Consider the following 12,230-nt stretch of genomic DNA (forward strand, 5'->3'; position numbering starts at 1 on the left):
AAACTACAATTTGGTATCAAATTTCTTTTTTGTAATTTTTTCAAGAAAAACATATATTTAAGTAAGGGATAATTTTCGAAACTATATCTGATATAAATAAAACCACTCTGTGTGAATAATTGTATAATTATAATTAACTTTTATAAGTACGAAACTGTTGATCAGAATGGAAGTACACTATTGTGTGATGAATCTTTAGTAAACAGTCATCTTTTTTAATTGTTTTTATGCAGATTCTTACTCTTTTTCATTAGTTTTCATGTCCAGGGTGAAAGGAAGGACCGCCACAGAGGTGTGCGCGGATTGCTCCGCCCCAGGTAAGAATTTCCTGGTCCAGAAATTTAATTAAAAATTACTTTTTTCTCCTTCCTGAATTTTGTGAGGGAGGTGATGTGGTACATTGATGCTGATTGTGGGTTACATTGTCATTAAACGAATTTTTGTTAGTTTGATTATAATTTATGGACATATTCAAACTGATTTGCATGTCCAACAATATTTACAGTTATCAAACATCATGATCAAGTCTCTCACAAAATGTCAGAAATTATTTCTGTAGACTTTACTCAAATGATTCTCAAATTACTGTACAAATAATTCAAATGTGATGGAGAGTCTGTCTCAGTCAGTTGGTGCAATGCCTTAAGATCTTGCGCTTGCAGGTTTGAATTTCTTTGTAAATCAAATCAAATATCTTTGATTTAATCCTATTAAAATCATAGTGCATTATTATGATTGTCATACACCTTATCATGCTTCTTTCATATATGAAAGGCCCCACTGCAATCCAGCCTTGATAAGTCAATCCTGCCCAAAGTAGATCCGGTCCCAATGAAAAATTATATTTATAAGGAATAATAACAGTGAATAAGGAAGATGATGTCGTAATTCATAAATATTTATGAATTTTATATTAATGTCAAATGATTATGTACATGTTAAAGGTGTATCGTTAAAAAGTTGGCCTTTGACAAAATTTTCATTGGATGAGTATAAAACAACTATGTTGATTAAGTTTTCATCATAATTTTTCAAGATAATTGGGTACTATTATATTAAAAACTTCTGTAAATAATGATAAAAGAATTTAGTACAATCAACAGTACATATTTACGTATACACATCATGCACATTGTCACTTCATGGTGGGTCTCATTGGGGTCTAAGCGTGACGTGTGATTGCAGATTTATTGTAAGCGTGACACGTGAAAGTCAAATTATTGTGGCGTGAAAACGGGAAATGAGGTCTTATGGGACTCTGGAAATGACAAAAAAATGAGAATTGCTTACGTACAATGTACATTATACATAGTGTAAGCGGGATAAGGGAATCTGACAAAACAGTAAGCAGGATCCGGGATCGGAACCCCCAATGAGACCCCCAACATGTATTATAAATAATTTACTAACCTAAACTTACTTACTACAAAATGTATTTGCATGTATGTCTCTACCACAGTCAACTCTCTGGTAATAATGAATAGTTACATAAACAACTGCACAAGCCCATCCTAAAGCTGATCATGCTGATACACACTTAATTTTTGTTTAAGTTCTAAAAACTTCTAAAATTGAGAAATGATGTTTTATTTTCCGAATCATTTCTATAAAAGAGGAGACAGAATGCTGCTTTCTTTTAATATCAAATTCAATTAATATAAAATAATAATTAATATCAAACAAAAGATAAAACTATAAAGACCTTTTTAATTTATATGTAAATTGATTCATTTAAACTAAAATATGACTGATGACACATTTAGTCTTGAAAAGAGAAGAAAACAGATGCTTTTGCTAACTATTTTTAAAAAAATCCATTTACATAGTACATTCGTATGCATGTATACTGATTTGAATTTGTCACCAGATCCTCCAAAGGCAGTATATACTTAATCATGATTAGGTCCAAATTGACTTGGGGCCCGATCAGTTTGCATGGTTTTGGGACGGAACAACCAGATACCATCAGGGCATGCTTATTGCTCATTGCTTTTTGTCTGCAACACAATGGAAAAGTGATTGTTGTAAGACATCAGTGAAGTGATGCAGATTTCAAAATAGTGATACATTGTAAGGTTTAGAAAAGGGCATGAAGGGCCCATGATATAGAGCATATTATTTGATACAACTCACACACAACATGTGAAAACTAACATACACACTGATTGTTTATAATGAGCTAACTGTATATATGTCAAACAATTTACACATTATTTTTTTATTGCCTTGATCGACTATAGCTATATGTTCTGCACTTTAGCTTAGAAACCATAGATCTTATATATGGTCCATCCATACATGCATGTGATATTTGACATTGGGTACAATTCTTGCCAGATTTTTAGGAAATTTATATTTCAGGGTTATATACATGTTGCATCAATGTCTTTGACAAGATCAAAATCAGTGCTGATCAGTTGTTTTCAAAAGAGTTCTGTCCCTTGTAAATATTGCTTGTATGGAAATTTGCATTGTCAGCATTCTCATGACTGTGTACAATTATTGCCCGAATTTTATAAAACTCATACATTTTTGTATCATAGGATTATTTCAACAACATGTCTTTGTCTTTACAATGTATATACAGAGCTCCAGATAAGCTGCATATTTGCGTGATCACGCAATACAAATAATAAAAAACCCAATGCAATTGCCCATTGCAGGGTTCAATGCGTTATTTACCCTTATCTGTTTACAGTTGTCGCGGAAACGTTTAATTTTCCGTCATTCTAAAAATAGATCCCTGCATCAAGTAGCTGAAATGGGTCCCTGATTGAGTTTTCCGTTGCTCAATAGGTACACATATTTTTTGTAAACATTTCGATTTCTCGGTGTTTATCCAATTAGCGTGTGTCATGTAGTCATATTTTTTTCGCATTGCTCAGGATTTATCGTAACATACATTGAATTCAAACGAAAGTGAATGTCCGGTAAAAATTTTGAATAGAAGCATGTTTTCAGATTCTTTTGAAAAAGCTGAGGGAAAGTTATGATGATAACAAGACTCAGCCAGTGTTTTAAGGAAGCGTCATTAGAACACATGTGCGTGTGAGCATACCATAACGAGAACATTGCTAATGAACAAGGGGTTTCATCAAAAACGAAATCAGTTGGAAACAGTGAAAGGTCAAATCAATAATGAAATGATAAAGCATCAGAAACCAAAAGTTCTAATAAAAGACAACTAAACCCGGGTCTATGTAAATTGAATAAAACAAAATCATTCAAGTATAATAAGAGTTTATATACTATTTTTTTAATTCATTTTACGGTTAATTAATGAATACACACACAGGCACTGGTCTCAGAATTTATTTTTAAAGGTATAAGATGAGTGCCTGTGAATACACATATCCGTTTTTGTGAGAAAATACAAAACTGTCAAATGTTTGAAACGGGACACAAATTAAACCTACAATTGCTCATCAGTGAATAAACAAACAAAAAAAAAGCAAGAAATTAACGCTTAACCAAATAAAACAGCTAAACAAAGAAAGAAACATATTTAAGTTGGAAAAAAAATTAGGGTTGATATTGCCTTAATATTCAATATTGTGTCGATGAAAAAACCCAATACATCATGATACATTAAGGAGCTTGGTGGTGAAAAACCCAATTTGATATTAACCTGAGGGGTGAATTGGAATTGATAATGCAATTTAAAAACTTTTATCACCCAATTATTTTAGAAAATGGTGGGTAAAAACCCCAATTTGTGAATTCTTATCTGGAGCTCTGTATATAAATTTAAACTTTTAATACTTAAGAATAATTGATTGATTGGGGGAAGCTAATCTTCTATTACGATTTATTTTCCATTTCTGTATGACGGAGTGTGGCATTTTGTAAATATACATGTACATATGAGTACACAGACACTCTCTGTATTGATAAAATTATAATAAACAAGGAACACATGAGCAGGGAGAAAGAAAAGATAAAATGTTTATGCAGAATTATGTCCACATAAGCATGATCAATAAGTAAATTGTCCACCATGAATAACAATAATAATTGATAATAATAAGATATTTCTTGATATTAACCTATAGTATAAGTTTTATAAAAATCTGGCAAGAATATTACATGTGAGAGCACTAGTGAGGCCATTTTCCATTTATAACTGTATTGTCGATATTTTACACTGAGCGTTAGCGAGGTGTAAAATGTGGTCAAATATAATGCCTACCCATGTTAAAATGAGCATAGAGCATGACATGAAGGAATTATTTAGATTCTAATAGGACAAATGCAGTATTTTTATAGGTCGAAGCGTAAGAAAATACAGCAAAAACATTTGGCTTTTCCCGTTTTCTCCTCGAGGAGTCCGTGCATTACAAATCATTTTTGATAAGTTTAAAAACCACGAGCAGTGTAAATATATGTTGTTTTATAAAAGATAAATAATAAAAGTTTATGCTAGCTGCTTAAATGTATGCATTTTAAAGGATAACGATGGAAATAACGTTTATATATAAACAGTAAGTTTGTGCGCATGTGTCAAACATATTTTTTATGCTCATTATAACACGGCTTTGTTTACAAAGCGTAATAAGGATGTCATATTAGAATATAGAACTTGTCTAAGATATTTCTTGATATTAACCTATAGTGTTAGTTTTATAAAAATCTGGCAAGAATATGCATGTACAGTATATCTACATATGTATCTCAAAGAGAAAAAAAACCTATCAAAGAGTAAAAAACAAGAGAATGAACAAATTTTGCACCTGAAGTGGGGTTTCAGATGGCATTAACCCTTTCCTTCATGGATTTTTTTTTTTACATACTTGACTCGCATAGGATTTTTTCAATGAAAAATAATCATCTGGTTTAGACTACATACCAGTCAGATAGTCTCATGAATATCCTTTTTATATTAGATAAATTTTTTTTAAAGTCTGATGAAGTTTTATCCTAGGTAATACGTTTTAACTTAGGTTTACACAGGCGTCCAAAGGCGTCCTAATATGGAATAAAGGGGATGGCGTCAAAAGGCGTCATTATGGAGGAAAGGGATAAACAAAAATGTGTACTTGTTCAACGAAAATGGACATCACACTAAACTCCTAAACATATTTTTAAATGAATAGTAAACTAAATTAATTTCCTCTAAAGATTCTCATTGAGTATGCTGAGCACATGAAAAATTTTGAAATATTGAAAAGTAAGTCTGAAATAAGGATCAAATTTTGGTCAAATTATTGTCTTTAAAGACTATAATTAATGTCACAAAACTGTACAATGAATTGATAATATTCTTTGGACGAAAACATGTAAATGTTACTTGAATAATAACCATGCTTTTTACCTAGACTAACAAAATGAGTAGAGTTTTTAACATGCCAGTTCACAAGGAAACAGTCAGCAGGAAGCTTAAGATATGTCACCCTCTCCAGATACATTATTCTGACTACAAACAGACAAGTCTTTATTGAATGCTGTGTTCTAAGCTCTGCCGCAGAAAATACTAATTTTAAAGTCTTTGATATGACCGTGTTTAAAGCCTAAATAGGATTCTATATGTACCACTACAGACAGACCCAGTCTGGATTGGAACCTGTACCCTTTTTCACTCAAGGCCCGCTTCATTCCATGAGACCATGGGAGGCAGTTCTTTGTGAAAATTGACCCAGACTGCAGATAATTAAGAAGGAATAATTATTCAATATACATTTGTCAGAAGCCAAAAAAAGAACAAAATTTTAATATTTATTCTTGTTAAATGACAGTTAAACCTTTAAACACCAAAGGCCAAAAATTGAACAGCATTTACAGCTAATTTCCTAATGAATGTAAAGCAAAACTTTGGTTGGCTTGCTTGCTTTGTTTGTATAATTGTTTATACAAGCTTTGTAAATAAGATTGACATCTTTTAACAATATTTAGGCATAGTTTAACCTGTATATATAATATTTGAATTTAATTGGGTGTTATCCTAATGATTTTACAATATAAAAACAAAGCAAGAAAGCTAACTAAAGTCTTGCTCTACATGCTTTAGGAAATCAGCTGTAAACCAAAATTTCAACATTGACTGCAGGAGTTTTTTGTTGAAGATAAATACACAGTTTGTTTACAATTGTTCTGGTACATGTGTTTCCTTCAATAAAATCACATGATAATTATCCAGGAAGCTTGCTTAATTATAAAACAGTTGTTTATTAATTAACCCAGGAACTTATATGTATACAATGTATTTACCCAGGAAACCTAACGAGAGGTGTAATTGATTTATCAGATGATAACATCTGTATGATTGCTAAAATATATCAGCAGGCCACAAATAGAAATATTATCTGGTCATTCTGGTGTGGTAAATATAAAACATAATATCAATCAGACCACAGATCTAAATAACGGTATTTCTGGTCACAAGAATGAACTCAGCATATTTATATACATGCAGACCGGTCAAAACACCAAAAAAATGTTTGCCCTAAGGGTTTATCTTTGAAACCGTCCATACTTGATTTGGATGCTTCCAAATGCTTATACCCAGATTTTGATTGGGAATTACCTGTATAATAGCTGAAGTGAGAGAAAAAATTGTCCAAGGTAAAAAAAAATAAGGAGGAAACCTAAAACACTAATTATTTTGTTTGTACTCAACAAGCTCTAACACATGTTGGAAAAATCATTTTGTATAAATTGTTTACTTTTCTATGCAATATGTTTTCACACATGTTGCTATACAATTACATGTTAATAATAAATATTTGACTTTTCATACAATAACATGGTTTTTTTTTCATATAGTCAATGAAACATGTATATGTGAACCATGAGGCGGGAAAACATCATATTTTGTACTATGATTAAAAATATTCAAAGTACACATTAATTTGTACAGTATTAAATAATTTAAATAGCTGACTTTATCTGACATTAGTACTAGTTTATCTACATATGATTTATACTTTATATTTTGTTAATTTGAGTGACCTAAGGTTGCTGTGGTGGTGTTTAGTTGCTACCTCATTAATGTTGATTCCTATCTCCGTAATCCCACCACACAGAGGGTGTTGTTTTCTCACAGTAACTGTATTGGCACATGCTTAATTTATGGTATACATGGTATAGTTAGGTTACTAGGGCAAATGTAGGGTAATATTTGGTTTATCTGGTGTTATTTAATTGTTGCCTCATTGATGCTGATGCCTATCTATAATTCCACCACACAGAGGGAGTTGTTTTCTCACAGTTACTGTATTGGTACATCATGTATCTGTGTATAGCTAAATAATGTATGGTATAGTAAGGTTACAGGGTAATATTTGGTTTATCTGGTGTTATTTAATTGCTGACTCATGGATGCTGATCCCTATGATCTCTATAATTCCACCACACAGAGGGAGTTGTTTTCTCACAGTTACTGTATTGGTACATGTATCTGTGTATAGCTAAATAATGTATGGTATAGTAAGGTTACAGGGTAATATTTGGTTTATCTGGTGTTATTTAATTGCTGACTCATGGATGCTGATCCCTATCTCTATAATTCCACCACACAGAGGGAGTTGTTTTCCCACAGTTACTGTATTGGTACATGTATCTGTGTATACTTACATCTTAATAGCTACATGAGAAAGATTGTTATCTACTTTTTATCTGACAATTTCATGTTTCATCTATAATCAATGCTCTACCATAAATAAAGTGGGCTTTTTTCCAAATTTCTTGATTTGAATTTATAAGAATTTATAATCTTTATATTTTGATGAAAAACTGTGGCATATCTTATCAACATTGATCTTATAGATTATAGAGTGCTAGATGCTGCAACATGGCACCAAAATTTATCATGTGTATTGTATGTGTTTATTTATAAATAAAAAAAAAAGATAGCAAATGATTTGAAATCTTAATTGTGTTTGGTAAAGTAACAGATAGTACATGTATCTTATGTATCTGTAGAAGCATATTTAATAAATCAATTACCATACAGTATTTAAAAAATACAAGAACAAAAAAACAACTTACAGAAGGAAAAACATGAAAAAGGAGGGTGGATAATTCTTGTTTTTAAGCTCACAAAATTAAAAAGGGGATCGAAGACACTTTTTAGCTCACCTGGCCCGAAGGGCCAAGTGAGCTTTTCCCATCACTTTGCGTCCGGCGTCCGTCGTCCGTCGTCTGTCGTCCGTCGTCCGTCGTCCGTCGTCGTTAACTTTTACAAAAATCTTCTCCTCTGAAACTACTGGGCCAAATTGAACCAAACTTGGCCACAATCATCATTGGGGTATCTAGTTTAAAAAATGTGTGGCGTGACCCGGTCAACCAACCAAGATGGCCGCCACGGCTAAAAATAGAACATAGGGGTAAACTGCAGTTTTTGGCTTATAACTCAAAAACCAAAGCATTTAGAGGAAATCTGACATGGGGTAAAAATGTTTATCAGGTCAAGATCTATCTGCCCTGAAATTTTCAGATGAATCGGTCAACCCGTTGTTGGGTTGCTGCCCCTGAATTGGTAATTTTGTGGAAATTTTGCAGTTTTTGGTTGTTATCTTGAATATTATTATAGATAGAGATAAACTGTAAACAGCAATAATGTTTAGTAAAGTAGGATTTACAAATAAGTCAACATGACCGAAATGGTCAGTTGACCCGTTTAGGAGTTATTGCCCTTTATAGTCAATTTTTAACCATTTTTCGTAAATCTTAGTTATCTTTTACAAAAATCTTCTCCTCTGAAACTACTGGGCCAAATTGAACCAAACTTGGCCACAATCATCATTGGGGTATCTAGTTTAAAAAATGTGTGGCGTGACCCGGTCAACCAACCAAGATGGCCGCCACGGCTAAAAATAGTACATAGGGGTAAACTGCAGTTTTTGGCTTATAACTCAAAAACCAAAGCATTTAGAGGAAATCTGACATGGGGTAAAAATGTTTATCAGGTCAAGATCTATCTGCCCTGAAATTTTCAGATGAATCGGTCAACCCGTTGTTGGGTTGCTGCCCCTGAATTGGTAATTTTGTGGAAATTTTGCAGTTTTTGGTTGTTATCTTGAATATTATTATAGATAGAGATAAACTGTAAACAGCAATAATGTTTAGTAAAGTAGGATTTACAAATAAGTCAACATGACAGAAATGGTCAGTTGACCCGTTTAGGAGTTATTGCCCTTTATAGTCAATTTTTAACCATTTTTCTTAAATCTTAGTTATCTTTTACAAAAATCTTCTCCTCTGAAACTACTGGGCCAAATTGAACCAAACTTGGCCACAATCATCATTGGGGTATTCAGTTTAAAAAATGTGTGGCGTGACACGGTCATCCAACCAAGATGGCCGCCACGGCAAAAAATAGAACATAGGGGTAAACTGCAGTTTTTGGCTTATAACTCAAAAACCAAAGCATTTAGAGGAAATCTGACATGGGGTAAAAATGTTTATAAGGTCAAGATCTATCTGCCCTGAAATTTTCAGATGAATCGGTCAACCCGTTGTTAGGTTGCTGCCCCTGAATTGGTAATTTTGTGGAAATTTTGCAGTTTTTGGTTATTATCTTGAATATTATTATAGATAGAGATAAACTGTAAACAGCAATAATGTTTAGTAAAGTAGGATTTACAAATAAGTCAACATGACCGAAATGGTCAGTTGACCCGTTTAGGAGTTATTGCCCTTTATAGTCAATTTTTAACCATTTTTCGTAAATCTTAGTTATCTTTTACAAAAATCTTCTCCTCTGAAACTACTGGGCCAAATTAATCCAGACTTGGCAATCATCATCTTTGGGGTATCTTGTTTTAAAAATGTGTCCGGTGACCCGACTATCAAATCAAGATGGCCGCCACAGCTAAAAATAGAACATAGGGGTAAAATGCAGTTTTTGGCTTATAACTCAAAAACCAAAGCATTTAGAGCGAATCCAACACGGGGTAAAATTATTAATCAGATCAAGATCTATCTGCTCTATAATTTTCAGATGAATCTGACAACCCATTGTTGGGTTGCTGCCCCTGAATTGGTAATTTTAAGGAAATTGTGCTGTTTTTGGTTATTATCTTAAATTTTATTATAGATAGAGATAAACTGTAAACAGCAATTATGTTCAGCAAAGTAAGATTTACAAATAAGTCAACATGACCGAAATTGTCAATTGACCCCCTAAGGAGTTATTGTCCTTTATAGTCAATTTTTAACAATTTTCATAAAATTTGTAAATTTTTATTAACATTTTCCACTGAAACTACTGGGCCAAGTTCATTATAGATAGAGATAAATGTAAGCAGCAAGACTAGTAAAGTAAGATTTACAAACACATCACCATCACCAAAACACAATTTTGTCATGAATCCATCTGCTTCCTTTGTTTAATATTCACATAGACCAAGGTGAGCGACACAGGCTCTTTGGAGCCTCTAGTTATTTGACCCCACCATGCATACATTTTAAATTGGATATTTCATTTAAATCTTACTTGAATAACAACCACCCATCAAATTTATTAAAAGTGCCTTCAGACTCTCCCATAAATTAATTCTGAAAAAGCCCTTAGTGTTTTAAGCAATAGCCAATGATATTTTTTGTGGAGTATTTTATCATGTTCAGAATCATATTGTTTAATAAAGTGGTTTTTGAAAAACTCCTGAATTAAAAACAATGCTTTTTCTAGAGTGTAGATTTTATTTACAATATTTTTGTGTTAATAGGAGGTAATGAATGATGTGCAGCTGCTTGTTACATGAAGTCTGTAATTAATGCATATAAAACAATCACAATGCCACGCAGTATACATGTAAGGTCAAAAGAAAAGAAAAAAATGGGGGACAATTCTTGGTACTAGGCTCACAAAAACATAGAAGGGGAATAATACTTAGTGTTCTAAGTGATTGCCAATGACATGTTTTGTGGATTATTTATACATGTTGATGTTATTTATTTGCAAACGCTTAACATACATGTATTCTTAAAAGATGATAGTTGAAGAGTTTTAGTAAGAGTATTCTACATTTAATATACATGACATAATGCAGTGTCAGTAGGAGATAATACATTGTACTCAGTTGTACTGCATCTGCTTGTTTTATGTAATTCTATAATTAGTGCATCTATGCAGGACAAAACCATGTTAATTACAGCAGATGTTATAGAGGGGAAATAACTCATAATCACAAATCAGTAATGCAATAAGTTACCTCCCCTGAGCTAGTTAACAAAATCGGTCTATTTAAAATACAAACCTGTTGTCTATAGTGAGTACACTTCACTTAAAAGGATTGGAAGGAAGTTTTGAGATTTTTGCTTTAGAATTTAATCATGTTAATGAAAATGAGACAACTTTTCAATTACATGAATTAAGACCAAATGTATAAAATGTGAGAATAATTATTGCGATTGCATGAAAAGCTGCATACAAACATGACAAAGACATGTGTCAGATGTCAGAATAGAAGTTCTTGTTATTGCGATATACACCCAGACGCATTATTTGCGCTAACAAAAACCTCTCAATAATTTCTTAGTATACAGTGCATAAAATGACACTAATTATTTTTATGAGGGTTTCACAGTTTGTTAAACCAGAATATATAGTATTAGATATTTTATTAATTTCTTTACAGATCCCACATGGGCCTCTATAAATCGTGGAGTGCTAATTTGTGATGAGTGCTGTAGTGTCCATAGAAGTCTTGGTCGTCACATTTCACAGATAAAATCACTCAACAAAGGACAATGGAGTCCGACGTTATTGTCTGTAAGTCAAATTGTTAAAATTATCAAAGTAATACAAGGGAATTTTTATGTAGAGTTATGTTCTGATATGTTGTACACCCATACATTAACTTTACCAGGTGTCTTCCTACTGAGATTCTTTTGAATTGCCTTCTTTATACCTCATAATATGCATTAAAGGGGCACTAGCTACGAGATATATAAAAAATCTAAAGTAAGATTTTTTTTGTTCAATCATTAATGAAAGTGAATTAGTAAAATAATAATTCGCTTTTAGCAGCCAAAATGGTTCAATTTTGTCAAATTAAGCTAAGAAACATTGATAATGACTTATTCACTTGCATAAGTGAATAAGTCGACCTCATTAAATCCGTATTCATGTGAACTTCAACTTATCCCCCTAGCTAAAGATTGACAACGCATGCATTGTACGTGTACTGGTTATTTAAAGAAAAAAAATGTCAACAATGAAAGTGAAAATACGGTAAATCATTTGATTACTGATTCGATCCACATCAAATCATTCTTATACGGTTAAAAAC

The 12,230-nt window shown here is 32.4% G+C and overlaps 1 protein-coding gene across 2 annotated transcripts in view; it reads left to right on the forward strand.

Moving 5' to 3' along the window:
* Positions 1-140: 140 nt before the first annotated feature.
* The window catches only part of LOC134681112 (ARF GTPase-activating protein GIT2-like), a 40,240-nt gene continuing 28,150 nt past the window's right edge, over positions 141-12,230 (forward strand). For both annotated transcript variants that reach the window (XM_063540541.1, XM_063540542.1), the window contains exons 1-2: positions 141-317; positions 11,577-11,710. In XM_063540541.1, coding sequence (XP_063396611.1) covers positions 260-317; positions 11,577-11,710 — 192 coding nt within the window. In that variant the 5' untranslated portion in view covers positions 141-259. The remainder of the gene's footprint in view (positions 318-11,576; positions 11,711-12,230) is intronic.

The sequence above is a fragment of the Mytilus trossulus genome, chromosome 8, assembly GCF_036588685.1.
Source record: "Mytilus trossulus isolate FHL-02 chromosome 8, PNRI_Mtr1.1.1.hap1, whole genome shotgun sequence".
NCBI classification, from domain to species: Eukaryota; Metazoa; Mollusca; class Bivalvia; order Mytilida; family Mytilidae; genus Mytilus; species Mytilus trossulus.